This window comes from Hoplias malabaricus, chromosome 5 (assembly GCF_029633855.1).
Source record: "Hoplias malabaricus isolate fHopMal1 chromosome 5, fHopMal1.hap1, whole genome shotgun sequence".
Lineage (NCBI taxonomy): Eukaryota > Metazoa > Chordata > Actinopteri > Characiformes > Erythrinidae > Hoplias > Hoplias malabaricus.
In genome coordinates this window covers 24,471,243-24,491,996 of record NC_089804.1, presented here as the reverse complement: position 1 = coordinate 24,491,996, position 20,754 = coordinate 24,471,243, and the positions used below count along the sequence as shown (strand labels likewise).

The 20,754-nt window shown below is 41.7% G+C and overlaps 2 protein-coding genes across 4 annotated transcripts in view; both read left to right on the top strand.

Moving 5' to 3' along the window:
* The first annotated feature begins 544 nt into the window (after positions 1-544).
* On the top strand, positions 545-6,678 carry park7 (parkinson protein 7). Its single transcript, XM_066672605.1, has 6 exons — positions 545-711; positions 1,884-1,985; positions 2,775-2,834; positions 3,446-3,515; positions 5,805-5,891; positions 6,193-6,678. Exons 1-6 carry the CDS (start codon positions 622-624, stop codon positions 6,351-6,353), a joined length of 570 nt encoding a protein of 189 aa, XP_066528702.1. The 5' UTR covers positions 545-621; the 3' UTR covers positions 6,354-6,678.
* Positions 6,679-7,339: 661 nt separating this feature from the next.
* Positions 7,340-20,754, top strand: part of kcnab2a (potassium voltage-gated channel subfamily A regulatory beta subunit 2a) — a 103,071-nt gene continuing 89,656 nt past the window's right edge. For 2 of the 3 annotated variants that reach the window (XM_066670322.1, XM_066670320.1), the window contains exon 1: positions 7,340-7,438. The gene's annotated coding sequence lies outside the window, so the exon portion shown is untranslated. Of the gene's footprint in view, positions 7,439-19,708; positions 19,894-20,754 lie in introns of those variants that run through there. The other variant, XM_066670321.1, reaches the window with a different exon arrangement.

Genomic DNA, 20,754 nt, shown 5'->3' with positions numbered 1-20,754 from the left:
TAAAAATGAAATGTTTTATTTTGATACTATCAAGGAAAATCATTCTTATTCAGGGTCACAATGAGTCTGGACCCAGGGAAAAAGGCGGGAACACTCAAGTTTTTTCAGATTAATGAATGTGTTCAGGTGTATGACGAGTGCTCTGTTTAGCCAGGTCTTTATATATATCAAATCCTACACTGCACTCTTGTGGTCGGAGAGAAGAATTACACAATGACATGTATATCGTCCTGAAGCCGTTACTAATACAGTCCACTGGACTCAGAGGTCTGAGGACTTTCAAACGATTCAGAGAGTAATATTAAACCTACCTGCCCACATAATGCCCACCTAACATAGTTTTACTACATGTAGACCTACTTACATTCTTTAGCGACAGTTATATTTTAATATACATTTTTGTATATTCTCAGAAATTATTTGAACTCTGATTTATTTGTTTTATTATTTTTGCCCTAAGCCCCTTACCAACACTCCCCAGCCCCCCCTCCCAAGCAGTCCGCTAGAGGACTTTAGTCTTGCTCAGTGTCTTCCCATGATCCCACACTCACGGAAGTTGTACTTTTATTTGATTTATTAAGGCAGCAGTGCACTTCACAGCCCACAGCACACTGTCTCGTCATGGCTGCGAAGCGAGCCCTGGTCATTCTGTCCAAAGGCGCGGAGGAGATGGAGACCGTGATCCCGGTGGATGTGATGCGCAGAGCCGGGGTGGGTAAACGCTGTCTGTCGCACAAATTTGCAGCGCAAACCTACGCACTCTCTTTAACTTATCAGCAGTATGTGTTTACATACTCTCACTACAGAAGCAGTGAGAGACAAATACGCGAAAACTGAAAGCGCAGCTTGAAGCTAACGCACAAATACGAAAGTGAAGTCTGTTTGTTGTTGGGTATTCCACCTTAAATGTAGCCTCACCATTTAAGGTGGAATGAAATATTTCAGCCAGATCCTACCCTGCCACTGGCTGCCGCTCACACTCACTGCAGAAACTCATCTCCCCTGATATCAAGAAAAATCAAAGTCCTGCGGGACTTTGTAAGAACATTTCTGCGAGCATTTGATTGCATTCAACCACAAGAGCATGGGAACTGATTGGCAGCTGCCACAGAGTGGATAGTAGCCACTGGCACTGCCCACTCCATCTGTCAGTGTAGCTTTACCCCCCTATTGCTGAAAAGTTGCTAAATATTCCATTTACACAGTGGAATTTTATTAGCGTCACCCACTGTTCATTCTCTGAGCTCCACTGACCCCCACATAATTACAGACTTTAGTCCAGTGCTGAGAACGACCCGCCATCAAAATCCTACCTGCTCTGTGGTGGTCCAGTGAGGGCCCAGAGTGAAAAGGGGCAAGCAATGTGTGCAGAGAAACATCTGTCTGTACTCGTAGAACTGAAGTGTTACTGGATGGTCAGTGGAGCTGAGAGAATAGACAGTGATTGTAGAAAGAAATGTACAAAGCTCTGAGTCTGGTCTTACAGCCGTGATTAGATTTCCAGTTAAATAAGTCAGTCACGGTGCGTTATTTTCAGGTGACTTCTGGCTGGAGTCTGGAGAGAGCGCCCTGCTGTTGCTAAATGTCAAAGTTTGCTGCAGCCGTCATGGTGAGATGGGCTCTGGTTTTCCCTGGCACTCGTGCTACTTACAGTCACATGCAAATGTTTAAACACCCCTCCTCAGACGAATAACGTAATTGTTAAACTTCATAACAACCAGCAAATATCCGTTATTCCAAACTGCAGAGGTCTGATCTCGAACTTATTATCACTTCAGTGAATGTATTTTGACTAGCAGTGACCAAATGTATTGAATACTATTAAGCATTTGGTGTAGCTAAACTAGTGGCCAATCATCCCCCTGTCTCTGTCTGTGTAACAGATTGCAGTTACTGTGGCAGGGCTGATGGGGAAGGAGCCGGTCCAGTGCAGCCGTGATGTCATCATCTGTCCAGATTCAAGCCTAGAGGACGCCTCTAAAAAGGTCAGTGTATTTATAGTACACATAAAAGCTATTTTACAGGCTATATATGTGATCAAATTCATAATAGAATGGTGTTATACCCGGGTAAAACCCTCTAAACATTTACACTAATGAACATTACCAGATTCCTCAATTCTCCTGGGTTCCCAAACCAGAATATGACAAAAATCCAGTGCCAGGGCTGTGAGAAGAGCATCACTGGCCATAGTCAGCTGTTAGTGTTCTTCTCCAAGCGTAGTGAGCTGTTTAAAAAGTGTTGCTTGAGCAGGTTCATGCTAGTCTTCACTGTCCCAGTTTGGAAGCATCTGGTGCTTGATGGAGTCCTGGTTATTGTATGGTACTGGACGTGCCTGAATTAAGAGCGGGGTCATCTAACGTGCTTTTCAAATCCAGGATAAATTCTGTTTTCCTTTGAACTAAAAAAACCCTCCGTGTCATTTTATGCCGTCTCACCTTTAAGACTGAGTCCTTTAAGACTGTGGAAGAGGTAATGTCTCCCTCTGCTGGAGTTATTTAGACACTGCAGAATATGTATGCTTCATATGAACAGATATATATATATATATATATATATATATATACACAGCAAATATAAGATGACTGAAGACTGTTAATGAGCATAAAACTGTCTTACATTTACAGCTTGGGTGCAAAGTAGACCTATTGAGCCGAGTGGTCATCAATGTACATCTGATAATAAATCAGAAGAACGGCAGGTCTAATGTGTAATCAATTTCCACATGTTTTATTGGTGAAATCAATAACATTTTGGAATAAACAACTCTTTAGGGTCCATATGATGTGGTCCTTCTGCCTGGAGGAGCCCTGGGTGCCCAGAATCTCTCTGAGGTAATGTTTTATCACTCATTAATGATAACATATGAGCATTGTCAACTTTTTTTTTTTTTTTTTTTTTTTTTTTTTTTTTTTTTTTTTAAATCCAATTAATTGGTATTGGTGTTCTCCCTGTGTCTGCGTGGGTTTCCTCCGGGTGACTGTCTGTGAGGAGTATGGTGTGTTCTCCCTGTGTCTGCGTGGGTTTCCTCTTTGTTAGAGTAACTACTTCAGCTTTTTTGGATAGAGTTCAAACTTGATGTTGAGATATTACCATGACCAGAGATCACTGCTGAACTGCTCCCAGTGCTAGGCATGGTGACCTTGTCTAGACTCGTGTGGTATCTCCAGAGCATCCCGTTTCATTTCAGATTTTCTTTTTCTGAGGGATATTTGACCAACTGCGCTTCAGCAACTGAATATCTGTGTCTGCAATGGCACTAACCATAAGAGGCCTCTAAAAAATGTACATTATACAGTCTGTACATGTTGCATAACAACACACTTGAAAACTTGAGTTGCATAATAATATATGGTCTATGCTGATATCCTTAGGATGCTATGAATACCAAAGCTGCTGCTCTGATGATTCATTGTGTAACGTGTTTGCGTCCTCTCTCCTGTAGTCTCCTGCTGTGAAGGAGGTGCTGAAGGAGCAGGAGGGCAGGAAAGGGCTGATTGCCGCCATCTGCGCAGGTACTGTTTAATCCACCACACACTGGACACACATTAACCTCCCTTCAGAACAATTATACTGACTCTACAGCACATGATGAGCATACACACAGGAGCAGGAAAAGCGAGCGCTCCAAGCTTTTAAGGGTGTGTTTTCAGGGACACATTATGTCGAAGGCCTTTTTAGCCATTTTAGCTGATTTATTATTGAAGAGTTGCATCAAAACCACCTGTAAATGTAGGTTTGAAATGTGCCGTGGGACCACTTGTGGCTTAAAGATTAGAGCAGCAAGCCTTGGACCCGAAAGGACACTGGGATTATGGGGGCAAGGGGAATGAAAGAAGAGCTCTTTCTCCTCCCTCGGCACCCACAGCTGAAACGTTGCCCTTGGGGAAGGTCCCTCAATCCCTGGCCACACATCTGGTGTTGAGGTGGTGGCCCGCTGCTCCAGATGTGTGTTCATTCACCGCCCCACATAAGTAGTTTTATGGGTGTGAGTGCGATCACTGCTCCTAATCACTAGTGTGTGGGTGGCTGTGTGTTGTGATATAATTCGTATAATCTCGATAATGTAAGGTCACCACGCTCAATGCCATGGTAATGTCAGCTGCAGTGGTATAACGCCTGGAGCCAAGTCCCCTGAGTGATGGTGCTCCATACAATACCTTTGAGCTGGAGTGGATTTTGTGATGCACAGTCCACACTATCCATACAGTGGCCATGTAGTATGAGGTATGTGAAATCTATGGCCATTCGAAGCATATGCGCAATTGGCTGCGTCTGATGAAGGACAGTAGAAGGACTTGGTGAATGAGGCCAGTGTGTCCACGTGCCACTGCAGCGGTCTGGAAAGTGTCCTAGAAAATCACTCAGGTTCCCTCAGGAGTCTCTAATGAGTGAGCAGTCGCTCTACTGGCATTCCTTCACATCCCCATCTTGTTCCATCACGATCGTGTTCTCATAATCCACCGCATCTATAAGCGTGCATCAAACTGTCAGAGAAAAAAAGACGAAGGCACTGAACTCCGTCGGCCTTGGAGCAAGCACATGGCTGCAGAAGACAGGATTACAGGGCAAGACTTCTCAATACATTTATATGTGATAATTGTTATCACAGGGCGACACGGTGGCGCAGCAGGTAGTGTCGCAGTCACACAGCTCCAGGTACCTGGAGGTTGTGGGTTCGATTCCCGCTCCGGGTGACTGTCTGTGAGGAGTTGGTGTGTTTTCCCTGTGTCCACGTGGGTTTCCTCCGGGTCCAGTCCAAAAACACACGTTGGTAGGTGGATCGGCGACTCAAAAGTGTCCGTAGGTGTGAGTGTGTACATGAATGTGTGTTTGTCTGTGTTGCCCTGTGAAGGACTGGCACTCCCTCCAGGGTGTATTCCCGCGTTGCGCCCAATGATTCCAGGTAGGCTCTGGACCCACCGTGACCCTGAACTGGATAACTGTTATCACAGTAAAGGCCATATAGTCGAGGTCTGGTTACATGGTTTTACTAATGGAAATTAAAGACCTGCTCATATCTGCAGGGCACGGTTCCCAGTCCCTCCTCCACTGAAACTTTACTGTTTCCACAAATGTGTGTACGTCCAAAACATTAGCAGTGGTGTTTCCATATTTATGACGACATCGCTCGGTCCTAGTTTATGATTGGCTTTCAACTTTTAGACACTGGTTTTTATCACGTCCTCTGTCACCTCTGTGGAAGTGCAGGACACCCAAGCTCTGCGTAAGAGAGTCATGTAACAGGCTTAAACTGGCCCTCATCCGCCCGAACAGAGAAGCGGTAATACATAGACTACACTGGACCACGGCCAAGGTGCATAATCAATAGTTAGGGCTTGTGTTTTTATTTGTGCTGTGGGTCAGCTTGCTGCAGACTCAGCACACTGGCAGCATTAATCCACTGCACAAAGTCCATTATATTTAGACCTTTTCTAAATATGTCCAGAGGAGCTGCATGGAAACTGGATATGGGTGTAATTTTAGATGAGGTTGTATTGAAGGGTTATGATGATATTGATATTTGTTATACATCTACAAGGTGACTTTGGTTTCTTCATGAAAGAAAGGACCTTTTTTTTTATTCTGGTCTGTGTATATGGGAAAGGATAGTACAAAGCTATGTGTGTGTGTAGTTGCTTGATTAAGGGAAGTCACTAATGCATCTCATTTGTTTCAAGGATGGAAAATATTCTCAGAGGGTTTTCAAATGATGTTTTGACTGGAAATTAAGTTAATGAAATTTTGGCCTTTGATTTATACAAATTTCCTTCATGTACACGTTATTTTACTTTATTTTTCAGGGCCCACTGCTCTGTTGGCTCATGGCATTGCCTACGGTAGCACAGTCACCACCCATCCAGGAGCTAAAGATAAAATGATGACAGGAGGTAAAGCCCATGTATCAACACTGAATCTTCAGTGCCCTTTTGAGTTAGTGTATTTCTGTGAAGAAGATGGAATGTTCCAGCAGAGGGGGCTGTTGTGAATAAGCCTCCTCTCAGCTGCAAAGTAAAATGATCTTTGCCCAGAACAGGACAATTGCTTATAACTTAAATATTGTCAAAACCTGATACATCTTTAGTAAGCTGTCAGATGCATCAATATCATTTGTAACAATAAATAATGTGTTAATGGTTTTATAGCATTTATAAATTGCCCATGTGCTTTGCTTTTTTCTTTACTTTTCAGATCATTACAAATACTCAGAGGCTCGTGTTCAGAAGGATGGTCACCTGATCACGAGCAGGGGTCCAGGCACCAGCTTTGAGTTCGCTCTGGCCATAGTGGAGGAGCTTATGGGTGCCGACGTGGCTGCTCAAGTCAAAGCACCTCTGATTCTGAAAGATTAATTATAACACACAGAGTAATAAGCCCTTCACTCTTCACAGATCCATTAAATGGAGCAGCAAATCCCTGTTTTCTTCCTTCATGGAGCTGAATTTGGATTTTCTCGCAACTACTGTTGGAAAAAAAACAAAAAAAAAAACCGGAATAAACGCATAGCGTCTTCTGTGAGAAAGATCTTAATTTTGATGCACATTTTGAAACTAATGAATGATATGAGATAATTAAAACACTTTATTTTTGCTAGTTCCTGAACCTTTATTTTAAATTCAGCATGTATAGTTCTGTGACCGCCTCTCATATTGTAATAAAATCACAACGTTGTGTTATAAGCACTGAGTAGTGAAAGGTAGTGGTTTCTTTCCTGTATCAATAGCAATAATTAGAAGAATTTTTTAAGTCTTTTTACAGCTGATAAGCAAAATAAGTTCACTCTGAAGTAATAACAGCTAAATTTAAGCACAAAAATATAAGCTTTATTTAGAAGTTATTACAATTTTCTTTCACCATTAAACTCTGAATACAGTGGGTGTATTACATACAATCAAAAGATGAACATTAGATATAAAATAGTTTGATCCAAGATGAATCTTATTCAAACAAACCATGTAAAATATGATTAAAAATGATAAGTCAAAGTAAAATCTATATAATGTATAGATAAATATAATGGTAAAACAATGGTTCAATAACTAAAATGATAAGAAGACTAAAATTGACCAAGTTACTTTTTTTTTCTTTTCTTGTGTTCAAAAGTTTGTACACAAAAGTACGAAAAATAACGGTACGAAAGAGCGGCGCTAGCCAATAGCAGAGCAGTATTGCCATTTTTCAGGGAGGAGCTAGGAGTTTGCTCGTCAGCTATTGGAAAATAAGTCGTTCACAGCGGAGATAGACAGGAGCGGCGGCCAATGAAAAACGTTCCTCACTCACCGGGGGCTTGAAGTGACCAATGAAAGAATCCATCTGGTGAAACGAAGGTGCGAAGCGGCAAAACCGAGAGCTTTCCCCATTCCCCGCCTGACGGAGTTGGTGGAAATCCGGAGCTGAGCCATATTCCCAGCTTTGGAGCAGCTTTGTGGCCCGAAAGGTGAGTGTATAAGAGGCTAATACGACTGCTCACCTCACGGTGCTTGCACCGCAGGCGGAGGTTGTTGTAAATATCAGTTACTACATGAACCTGTTTCAGTTTGAGGCGCTAACGCTAGCTACCGTTAGGTTTACTTCACGTCACGTATCAGAACGTAAGGTTGTACTTAGGCGAGCTTGATAATTTATCGCAAGGGAAGAGTTACCTGATAGCGTGAGTTTATGATAAATATAGTGAGTCATATTTAACATAGTTACACATATGGCGAGCCATAAAACTGATTTTTTTAAATCAAACGAGTGAAGTGTCAGCTTCTGTGAGGAGCATCAGCTGAGACCCTCATTCCGGTCGTCGAGCAAACCCCTAAAGGTCATAATTAAAATGGAACATTTCGAAGTTATTTTCAAGACATAACTCTCCAGTACCTTGAAAGTGCCTTATAATACCCTTATATGTGTCTGCAATTAGTCCCTACCACTTGCCCAATAACTCCACCCCTCTCCTGCAGCTCTAAAGCACCATCCCGCAAGTTGACTGGTATTTTTTTTTAAAGGTATGACGTAAGAAACCATTAATATCTGAATTCTCTGAAGCATTGGAACACTGCAGTTTCAAAGCAGATATGCCCATCTACTGTTCACTGCTGGTTTTACAACACCAACACCATACAAACTTGATAACAAGGTCATTGTTAACATTGTCTGTAACCGCTTATCCAGTTCAGTGTTTTGGAGGGTCCAGAGCCTACCCGGAATAATTTTGTGCAAGGCAGGAACCCACCCTGGAGGGGGCGCCAGTCCTTCACAGGGCAGCACACAAGGAGGAAACCCACACAGACACGGGGAGAACACACCAAACTCCTCCCAGACAGCCACCTGGAGCAGGACTCAAATTTACAACCCCAGATCCTTGGAGCTGTGTGACAGCGACACTACCTGTTGTGCCACCGTGCCGACTTATTTAAAATTTTAAGGTGATCTTTATAATCACTAGATTGAAGAGCAAACTGAACTGGTCCCAAGGCAAGGATTGAACCTGGACCCCCAGTTTAATTCCTAAATGCTGTACATCCAAGAGTGAAATAAGCAGTCAGCAGCATTGATTAGCATTTCTGCTTTGAGATGGTGGATTTGGGTAAGTGGGTATAGAGGTGGGGACTAATTGCATATTTGTGGATCCGTGAGTAAAGAATGAAGGCAAACTTTTAGAATTACAGCCTAGCCGCTGATAAGGTACATTTTTATTTGGTATTTATTTTTGTTTTGTTTAGAGTAGGGCAGCACAGTGGCGTAGCAGGTAGTGTTGCAGTCACACAGCTCCAGGTACCTGGAGGTTGTGGGTTCGATTCCCGCTCCGGGTGACTGTCTGTGAGGAGTTGGGTGTGTTCTCTCTGTGTCTGTGTGGGTTTCCTCCGGGTGCTCCAGTTTCCTCCCACAGTTCAAAAACACACGTAGGTAGGTGAATTGGCGACTCAAAATTGTCCGTAGGGGTGTGTGAGTGAATGTGTGTCTGTGTTGCCCAGTGAAGGATTGGCGCCCCCTCCAGGGTGTATTCCCGCCTTGCACCCAATGATTCCAGGTAGGCTCTTGACCCACCGCGACCCTGAATTGGATGAGCGGTTACAGATAATGAATGAATGTTTAGAGTAATTGATGATGGGCCGTGGCATTTATGTTTAGTTGGTATATTTAAATTAACATATTTGGAATTGGCCGAGACTCTTATCTAGAATGATTTACATTGCTTTAAAAATCACATTACATTGGTGGACAAATACATCATCTGTGTCAAGATTCCTAATTAGATTGGTTATGTCATGGTGTAACTGTCCAAACAGTGAACTGAAACCTAAGCAGCGGTGTGAAGGTGTAAAGGTTTAAGGTCTGGACCAACCATGGTACATTGTTCTTTTAAACAGCAGTTCTACTTTGTAAATATTAAAGCAATAAGACATAAGCGTAGTCATTAGAAGTGGAATACATTGTGCTACAGAAACCAATATGGTGATATTTGTTCCAAAGCATGATAGAAACCAGATGTCTGGAAAATTAAATGCCTCTAAAAGCTAATGAACAGTTGGAAATTGTTAAAACCTGCAAATACATTGTCTGAAGCCAAAATATATCTCAGTCGCTAAATGGTGTGCACATTTCCTTTTACCTCAGTTTGAAAAATTAAAGGAAATGCATTTCCCCTTTGCCTTCTTCGAAAAGTACAGTCAGACTTTCAAGAAACGTGCTCGCTGGTGGGTAGCTTTCACACTTACGCAGGACTACGTGTGTGACTGCTCTGTGCACAACCGGAAGGTGATCTGAAGTGTTCTTCACCGCCTCAGACCACACCATGATTAGCGCTGAATGACTCGTCTTCTGCAGCTTTGTTCAGCACATAAAGCTCATACTTTGTTCACATGATTATCCAGTGTTTCTTCAGAAATATTCCAAAGCCTTTAGGGGGTTTACCCACCTCTTTTCCTGCAGTGACGGAAGTGGTGGCTGATGTCTTTTGACACAGTTAAGGCAGAGGTGACAATAATCTAATGGCAATGTTATCAACTGTTGAGAGAATTTAATAAATAAATATTTAGAGAATAAATTAAATCGTAGGAGTGAATGTGTGAGTGTGTATCGCCCAGTGAAGGACTAGCGCCCCCTCCTGGGTGTGTTCCCGCCTTGTGCCCAGTGATTCTGGGTGTGCTCTATGGGATTGTTGTTTTCAGTGACCTCTGCAAACATGTTGATGTTGACTGTATTGTTCATCGATTAATTGAACAGTGCCTCAAAGCACTGAATACAGACGTCACACGTTTTATTGGCTTAAAACAATTAATTTTTTTTTAAAATCTTTTTTTGTTTAAATCATGGGCAGTACATCACTCACATTAACAATTGCACTGCTGCACTAGGATTAAATATTTAGTGGATTCCTTGCTTCTCATATAGTCTTAAAATAACTTTGTGTGAGTAAAAGCCTGTACTCTTCTGGAAATGTTTTACAGTAGACATTGGAACATTGCTGTAAGCACACGATTAAAGACACTAAAAGTCACTAAAACATTATTAAGGACGATTAACTGTTTAAAACCATTACTATTCTGTGGCATTTTAAAAGGTATTGGATGGTGTTTTATTACTCCAGAAGAACCCTTACCAGTCCTCCAGAGCCCAGTACTAAGACTGTTGTGGAGTTATACCCCTCTAGCCAGTGCCTGGCATTTGTGTATGATGGCTGTCAGCTTTTCTGTTTTTCCACATTTAACATGAGAAATATCAGAAGTGATAAAGCAGAAATCTGACCTTGTAAAACAATTGCATGTTTGGTGGGAACAAGACTGTATTGTACACTCTGGATGTGTGTTCACAAAAAGGCTCTGGGGTCTTTTCTTGTATTTTCCACTCTTACTCTTTGGCCGGCTCCAGAAGGTCAAGGTCCTGCTGAGTGTTGTATCTCCAAAAACAGGAGGGTCTATGATCAGCATTCCTAAACTAGACTGCCCTTGCTCTGCATTTTCCATTATCTAGGCTGGATTAGGACATCAGAAAAACAAAAACAAAGAAATTTAGTTTTCAGTCTAAATGCGGTGTGTAAAAAATAAAAATAAAAATACTGTTCATGTGAACAGCTTCCAATAGAATTGCGGTGTTCGGTGTTCGGAAACTCTAATAGGCGTCTTGCCTGTGATGTAGATGGTGGACAACAACTCTAGAAGTTGCACTTAATTTAATGCAAAATGATGAAAAGGTGTGTTGTTTTTGGCTGCAATAATTCAATGTACGGTGGGACATCTGTGCACAAATGGCCCAAAGATCCCAAAATATCCAGAAAATGGACTAAATTTGTCAACTTTAAACAGGCACTTTGGAAAGGACCATCCGCTCACTCCGTTATCTGTAGCTCATTTCACTGGCGCTTTTCCAACAATATGGGCATGTAAGGAAACCAACGAAAGGTGTTCAAGAGCCTCTGTAACATGGAGGTAAACAGGGTAAGGACACTTACTTCGCCTGTTTTAGTTGGTGTTAGTTAACGTTAGCTTGACTTGCTAAACTCGGTGGCACAGATTATACTCGGCTACGTAGCTGCATTACGGAGGTTTATAGTGTCGGATGAATTCGAGTTCGACTTCGATCACATTTACAAGAATTACGGTACCTCTAAATTTGAGCTTATTGCTAGGCTATTGTCATGAATAATGTTGGTTATTTAACTAGCTAGATACTGTCATAACAGTCAGTCATAACGGTGTTTTACCGCGGCATTGTTCAGCTGTTGTCCACCAGTGATGTCACGGCTGCGTTCAAGAATTTTAGTAGCAAGCTCTGGTTTTTTCATCAATTTAATAAAATTCATTCATTCATTCATTCATTATCTGTAAGCGCTTATCCAGTTCAGGGTCGCGGTGGGTCCAGAGCCTACCTGGAATCATTGGGCACAAGGCGGGAATACACCCTGGAGGGGACGCCAGTCCTTCACAAGGCAATACAGATACACACACACACACACACACACACACACATTCACTCACACACTCATACCTACGGACACTTTTGAGTCGCCAATCCACCTACCAACGTGTGTTTTTGGACTGTGGGAGGAAACCGGAGCACCCGGAGGAAACCCACACAGACACAGGAAGAACACACCACACTCCTCACAGATTCTGGAGCGGGAATCAAACCCACAACCTCCAGGCCCCTGGAGCTGTGTGAGTGCGACTCTACCTGCTGCGCCACCGTGCCGCACTAATTTAATAAAATTGTCAGTTTTAACGCAAATTAAGCTGCTATTTTCATTTTAATTCATACTTATATATGTCAGTAACTAAAATAATGTGAAATATTCATGGAGGTCCATTAAGTGGTGCTTAGCCTTTAAGGTAATTCTGTCCATGCCCACATTGGGCTCTTACACTGAACTGAGCTGTGGCTCATTTGTATTTAAAGCAACGCTAGGTAGAATATTTACCTTACAATCACAGCTTCAAAAAATTTTGATGCTCCGCTGCACTGTAATAGTAAGAATAGGGTTTCTGTCATTGCTACCCTGGACTCAGCACTCCAGAAACTACACTATGTAACTTCTGGAGTTGGGCCAGAAACCACTGCTGCTCTACCCCTCCCACTCAGTTTCTGGACAGTGCTGTAAAAGTGAATTACACTCTACAACTGTAGTGGGGGCCCAGGAGCAATATTACCCAATCCTACATAGTGTTGCTTTCTGATTAGGGCTGTTTAGACGGGGGGGATGCTGCTGTGGTGTTTGGACCCTGTGATATTAAGCACCCAGGACTCTGTTAAAAATTGGAAACAGTGTATAATAAGTCCAATTTAAAACATCTTCTCAATTTAACCATAAATGTGTGATGCCCTACTTTAAAGAGCCATTTTCCATTCAGAGAGGCTGTGGTATTTTCTTCTCTGTAAATATTAAAAATGACAATCCTTTTCTCCTCAGTCTATGTCATGCTTTTTGTATTTGTTGTTGTGTGAGATGTGAGGGTAATCTGTCACATGTAAAATGCTCTGTCTTGGAAAATGTAACAATGTTTCTGATGTAAGTTTTCAACACATTCCACAAAAATGTATGTGCTATTGATGAGTCAAAAACTTAATCTACATTCAAGATGTACTATAGTCAGTTTTTAACCTCTCTGTTCCCTCCTCTTCCTTCCCTCATGAGTTCCTGAGAGATATTTCTAGAATGTTAACATTTGAGCTGTGGCACATAGTGGCCAGCTTTTTGCCGCTTGAGTAGCAGTACAGTAGCGAGCCAGCGGCCAGGCGCTCTCTGCAAAGAGGGGTGAGATCATCCAGCCTGAGTCACTGGTTAAATGATGCAATTACAGAGCTCTTCAGTGCATCCCCTGATTGGATCTCCCATGCCAGTGGTTAGAGTAGGAAAGGAGATACTCTGTGTGAAGAAACTCAGGTATATTCCCAAGCAAATTTCTGCAAGTCCTTACTGAAGAAGGTCTAGTGGTCACTATTAAGTTTCCGCAACCTGGCACACATTCCAAATTTAGGTCTGTAATATATATTCATGATTGTTACAAAAATATCTCTGAGTTTTGAGTTTGGATATGAGTTTTTATTGCATTGCTAAGTAAATATAATCCTAATATCACAGTAGTAATAGTGCTGTAATGACAGCAAGTTAATAGCAACCATCTCAAATTAGCTGAGCTATCAGTTTGTAGACAAAGGCTTGTGAATTACAAATACTTCATTGTCATTAGTGATATATATCTCTGGCGTGGAAGCGATTTTAATTTCCTAAATGTATGATTTTAACTGTAAGTTCCATTATGAATTTGCTATTGACTTCCAAATAAAGAACAATTAATTCCAACCTTTGGCTGAAGACAAAAGGCCTGTCTTGACCCTGTCATTGTTGAGCTATTATGTCCTCTGTTTTCAAGAAGCAAATAGTCAAGACATACTCTCAGTGCTGGGGGCTTGGATTTAAATAGACCTCTTCTGTGGTCAGAGCAAATGACACTGACACTACATCTCCTCTCCCATCTTAAAACCAAGGCCTGTACACTGTTCTCTCAAAGCGCAAATGGGAGCTGATGCTATTTCATGAGGAGTTTATAGACTGAATGCTTTTCATAAGCCAAATACTTGTCACTTGTAGTAATTTCAGACTGCGATGCTGTGCTTTAATGGGTTTGGGTCACACGTTCAAAACAACCCCCGAAGGATCCCAGTGTTATTTTTAGGGCAAGCTGATGATTAGTACGATATCTGTTTTTCAGTGCATTTACAGCAAAGCATAGAATTTGCAGATCACTGGCTGCTTTTGTCTTTCAACTCCCACATAATTATTGACTCTGTGCTATATTATGGACAATATACACCTTGTTCTTCTGATATTTCAAACTGTTGATGCTGTAATTTGGAAACATGCTAGTAAGCCTTGTTTGGTTTGACCCTTCAGACTTATGACTTCGTTCCAAAACAAAATAGCATGTGTGAAAAGTGCCACGGACCATGGTCCAAACGAAAGGACCAGAATTTTGTCAGAGCAAAAGAGGTGGTCTCTTTCCCGATCAAACTGAATCTAGGTTTGATTCCTGTTCAATGTGGAAACATTTTTGTTTTGGTGGGTGGGGTTATTCATTTGGACAAATTACAGGATGCAGAGGCAATATAAATGACAGAGTGGGACATGACCAGGCATTTTACTCACCATGGTCCAAAAAAACTATGTAAAACCTTTTATTTAACAGTAAATTTGATACCATAATCATACCATGCGGCCATAAGTGAAATCTGTGTGTCAGTGAACAATGAACATCATTTGATTGAAATTTGTCCAGTGTTTAGGCATGTTTTTAATTTAATTTGTACACGTGAGAGAGAATAAAATTGCACATCGATTGTCTTTTATGTTTGTGTTACTGTAGTAAACATAAAAGCTCAAATTTAACCAACTGCAATTCCCATTTGGTTACTTCTGTGTCTGGTATGGAGATAGCAACCCACGTAGGCAATAACAACAGGATGAAGGTATAGCATGGAAAGCCCTTTAGTCCATTTGTTAAATGGCAGTGCGAAACCTATACTTAAAGGATCAAATCTATACAATGTAACATAGCATTGGTTCAGATTTTGATGCAGATTTTTATGTGTGAAAACGCTCTAAGAAAAACTTGAATTTGTCATTCTGTAGTTAAATTGGCAGTTTATTGAATCTCATAATGCTAAAATACAAAGATGATTAGCTGTTTTGATTAAATGTTAAAACTGCGGCTTTTCAGATGGTTATTAATGTATATATGATATCAGTGATATGATAAATATCATTCACAAGCAGATTTTGAACATCATCTTTTGGTGTTGAGTCATACTTTAGTGTGTCTTTAAAGGCTAAGCACCACTTAATGGACCTCCATGAATATTTCACATTATTTTAGTTACTGACATATATAAGTATGAATTAAAATGAAAATAGCAGCTTAATTTGCTTTAAAACTGACAATTTTATTAAATTGACGGAAAAACCCGAGCTCACTACGGAAATTCTTGAACGCGACCGTGACGTCACTGGTGGACAACAGCTGAACAACGCTATGACTGACTGCTATAACAGTATCTAGCTAGCTAAATAACAAACATTATTCATGACAATAGCCTAGCAATAAGCTAAACTCAAATTTAGAGGTACCGTTATTCTTGTAAATGTGATCGAAGTCGAACTCGAATTCATCCGAACACTATAAACCTCCGTAATGCTATGTAGCCGAGTATAATCTGAGCCACCGAGTTTAGCAAGTCAAGCTAACGTTAACTAACACCAACTAAAACAGGCGAAGTGAGTGTCTTTACCCTGTTTACCTCCATGTTACAGAGGCTCTTGGACACCTTTCGTTGGTTTCCTTACATGCCCATATTGTTGGAAAAGCGCCAGTGAAATGAGCTACAGATAACGGAGTGAGCGGATGGTCCTTTCCAAAGTGCCCGTTTAAAGTTGACAAATTTAGTCCATTTTCTGGATATTTTGGGATCTTTGGGCCATTTGTGCACAGATGTCCCACCGTACATTGAATTATTGCAGCCAAAAACAACACACCTTTTCGTCATTTTGCATTAAATTAAGTGCAACTTCTAGAGTTGTTGTCCACCATCTACATCACAGGCAAGACGCCTACGGGACAACGGTCTTTTAAGCTTTATTCCTTGAATTAGTAACAAATAACATGTTTTCCAATGTATTTATTTGTTTGACACTTTCGTATAGCTGCTGCTTAGCTTTTAAACAGAACAGCTTGTAAGAAAATTAAGGTGGCTGAATTATTCAGTCAATGTTCAGTTAGCCCACGTAATTTCAAAAATATGTTTAACCTTTCAAGGAGGTGGTTGAAAAAGCCCCTGTTCAGGCCAATTTTCCCCCAATCCAATAAAAATGTCTGTTCCTATGTGACCCAAATTCTAATCACTAATGAGGCACAGTTCAACTTTTGCACTCCTTTCTTTTGGATTCAGAATTTCTAACAAAACTCTAAATAAAACCACAGAGATTGTAATAAAGCTGTACATCTTGGCTAACTAGTAGCAGTGGACATAACCAGAACAAGATCAAAGGAACACTTGGACTTAGCTTTAATGGCTTTAAATGGCCACAAAACATTACATCAACTCAATTACGTTTGCAGCACATGAAAAGGCCAAACTTGTTATAATTCTATATTAAGGCTGACTGCATTGCTGCAGCATATTGGCCAAGTGTTGGAGGCGGTCTTGTAATGATTAAGTTCATATGGATACCCTGCTGCAAGGACATGTTTAAACAGAGGAGGTTAAAAACTGTAGCAAAAGAGAAGCTAAAGCCTGGGACACTGTGACTGTGCTGGAAGTGAGCCAGGGACCAGAGACACAGTGGTGCGCAACATTGGAGCTGCTGCAGTCCCCAAGGCTCTGGGCTAGGAATTCACATTGAGGCATGCGCTAATACAATCTGTGTGGAAAGTGAGACGAACATTATAGTGTCAAAATCTGAGCAGAGAGAAGGATGCAAAGACACAAGTTCCAAACTGCCTTCACAGGACTTTTTATCCATGTTGGGGAAAGATGTCCTTTTCAGCAGTGCTCAGTGCTGCAGTGTTGCCTTCATGAATTTTGAATCAAGTGACTGCGTGTGCTTAAAGCAGGATACGCACAACGATCTGTCATCTTAACACGCCAAGGCTGCTCCATGTCTAAGGAGCATTGATGAACCTTGACATGAATATTTAGAATAGACTGATGAGGAAGTTTTATAATCGTGACATGCTAAACCCCTTTGTAATTTAAAGCCAGTCGCTTTTTAGCCGAATCTTAAGCATATCTGAGGTCAGCCTAAAGAATGTAAAGCCAATCTAAAACACTCAGGTGCAGTTGCAAGGCCTTGGTGTTGCAGTAGGTGTTCTGTAAGCCGACATCATTTCAGAAATATGTTTGAACTTTCTGGGATGGGCTCGAAAACAGCTTCTGTGCAAGTCATTTTCCTCTTCAGTAAAAATGTTTTTGTTCATATGTGATTTAAATTGTCATCACTAATAAGATACAACATTAAATTACTGGTTTTTTTTACACAGTAATCACTCTATAAAAGGCTGTATGTGTGCTAAGCATGTTAAAATTATGGCTACCACAGCCCTGTGTAATTGGCTGAGTAAACACTCACATGCCGTGACCGCCAGAATACTTCCAAACAAAAGATCTTGCTAAACAAAAATGCTTTTGGAGCCAGAAAGACTTACGTGTTTGTGTTGTGTGGTTTGCTTTGATTAGATCGGATGATGACTGCAAATCAATATCACGTTTAATAAAAAAAAATGTACCTTAATTATAATAAATCAAACATTTTTCTTTGTGTTTCTTGCCCTCATATTTCACTGACACATACTGAAGTATTAGTCTGAGATTGGCTATGCTTGGGTTTTTCATTTTGAGCCTCTGTCTAAAGGAAAAGGGCAATATTTATTTTGTAGGCATTAATTTTAAATAATATACAGGAGGTCCTCGGGTTACGTCAGTCCCGAGTTACGATGTTTCGTGGTTATGACATATCTCCCATGTACAGTATAAAGTTGTGTTTAGACTTAAGTGGTTTTGCGTCGTAAACGTCGTAACGTGAACTTTGTGTGTGGTGTGCGCGGCGGAAGAATACACGGATACGCGGCTCGGGACCAAGGAGGATAGGTGTTAGGATAAGTGCTTACAGTATGTTATTTATGTACAGTATGTACGTATGTTCCGACTTACACCGAAAAACGGTTTACGACACGGTGTAGGAACGGATCAACGTCGTAAGTCGAGAACCCCCTGTAGTGGATCCAAACTTGAGATGACTGTAGAGTTTCTCTCAAAGAGAAATATGAGAATCGGGAGATGACATAAGTCTTTTTTGCTCTTCCTTTGATTATATTATTTTACTCTTGATGAAGTAAATCCTGGGGTAATAATCACTTTTATGGGTGTTCTCTGTAGGTTTGTTTCCATCTGAATTGACCGTGTTTGTGTTTTTCCCCAAAATCCACAGAGAAAATAACAGACTAAATTACGTACTGTTTTTCAAGGAGCTCAGCAGTTGTTTGACAAATCTCACAGTTTTAACAGGCAGATCTCGCCTCACTTTGGATAAAATAGGAGTTTGGGTATTGCCACGCACTTTATTTAGACTCTGAGCACGCGTTTCCATAGATACACACAAAATATTTTCAGAGCAGCGATACGCACATTTTCGTCAATCATGTGATCATGTGACAACATTATATTTTGGGAACTAGAAACTCTGACAACTTCTAGTCATAACTCTAGGATGCTAGTGTTTTAACACAGAGGAGGCAAATCAAACTTGTATTACATCCCCCTGAAAATATGAACCTTCAAATCTATAGGTCAGCTTGAAAAATAAAGCAGAGCACAAAAGCCCAGGTGTTCTTTCAGGTGCTGCACGAAGGCCTTGACATTGCAATGTCTCAACATTTTTTGTTAATGCAAGGTAGACGGCATTGTTTTTGTTGCAGTATTGTGTGTGGCAGTCTGGCAATTTAAAATTCATTTGCACAAATGGACCATTTTTTCATGTGTGTGGTCTCTGTGCATTGGAGTTACTTGCTTTCAGTTTTGCATCTGAACACATGGAGAGCCTTTTGAGTGTGGTCACTCTGCAGTGTGGGTTTTTGAGCAGCAAGCCTTCAGTATAGAGCAGCTTGTGTCTCCTCCCTCTCTGTGTCTTGCACCCACTGCTTCTCCATATGCTGACTCTCTCACGCTGACTGTGCAGAGAGGTGTGTGTGTGTGTGTGAAGGGGAGGGAGCTTGCCTTTAATGCATCTGCTCTGTGCTCTTTTCAGTGACACATACTCTTGAGATTTGCTCACTCACCTCTCGCTTTTCTCCTCTCTCTTTCTCTGTGTGTGTCTCAATCTCTCTCTGTCTCTCTCTTCTGCTGCTCTATATCTCTCTGTAGCATTCTTGACTGTCCTCTATCTCTCTCGTCTCCCGCTCTTGCTTTCTCTTCATCCTCCCTTTTTTTACTCTTCTCTCTGTTGCATCCTTGTCTTTCTCTCTATTTCTCTTTCTTCTCTGTCTGTCTGTCTCTCTCTGCCTCTGCTTCTCCTTCCCCTCCCTCCTTCCCTCTCCATAACATTCTTGTCTTTACCTCCATCACTCTCTTGCTGTCTCTCCTCACCCTCCCCTTCTTTTTCTCATCTCTCTGTTGCATTCTTGTCTCTCTCTCTCTCTCTCTCTCTCTCTCTCTCATGCACAGACACACGCTTATCCACTCAGGCATACGGGCACACACACTGACAGCCGAGCACGGCGTGGAGAGGCTAGACCCGCTCGCCGCTCTTCTCTTATCCCCCCTCACCTCTCCCCAGTCTTTCTCTCTCTCCGTCGCTCGACAGCGGAAATCTGGCTGCAGCTGAGAGGGGAGCGCTGTGTCAGGCATCGGCAGAGGACAGAGGTGGGTAGTGGAGCACCATGACTAGGTCTATCATCCCTTTTCCCTCGCTTTTCTTCAAGCCCTCCCTCCTCCTCCTCCTCCCCCGTCTGCTGAAGCGTGAGACTGAACGGCTGGGCTTTTGTGCACATATATGTGTGTATTTTGCGTAAAAGAACAGATGCCGTGCAGCAGCATCTTCCTCTCTTCACGGTGTTCCCTTCTCTCAACCATTTGTTATTGATGCCGCATTGAGAGGCATATCTGCATACCGTATTTGATGGTAGTTATTTTTGCCCCTCTGTGCCCCCTGTGTATATCACATTTAACACATTTCCCAGTATTTTAAATGTATGTTTGAATGTACATCATTCAGAATTCAGAGTCTTCCAGTTGCATGAAATTCTAGTCATAGATTGCCATTATTTTTCCAAACCCATGCGTCCTCACTCCTACCTGCTGCAATGCCCATCTGTTACCTACAAACGCTGCTTATATGCAACACAATCTTAGCTTTGATGCTACAAACACTATGACGCCTTTTGTCACAACACTACAGAAGGACGCCGTGATTTGTGTCTTGTTACTTGAGTGGAAAACGGCGGTTCCGCAACATTCACAGTGTCATTAGCTGAAAAGGGAAGTTGCTGCTCGTACTGAGCTGCATGGTTGGATTTTGCTCAGCTTCTGGGCGCAGGGCCAAGTCTAGGGAATAGAAGGTAGGCGCAGGTTGCAGGGTTTTGGTGCAGTAAGTTGTTGAGGGGAGCTGCACCGCCAGAGAAATCAGGTGCCTACACTGCCTTGAGCAATCTTTCTCATAAGGTTTGCAGATTGTGAGATGGTACTTTAACAAGGGTTTCTGTAATATGTAGATACACAACATGC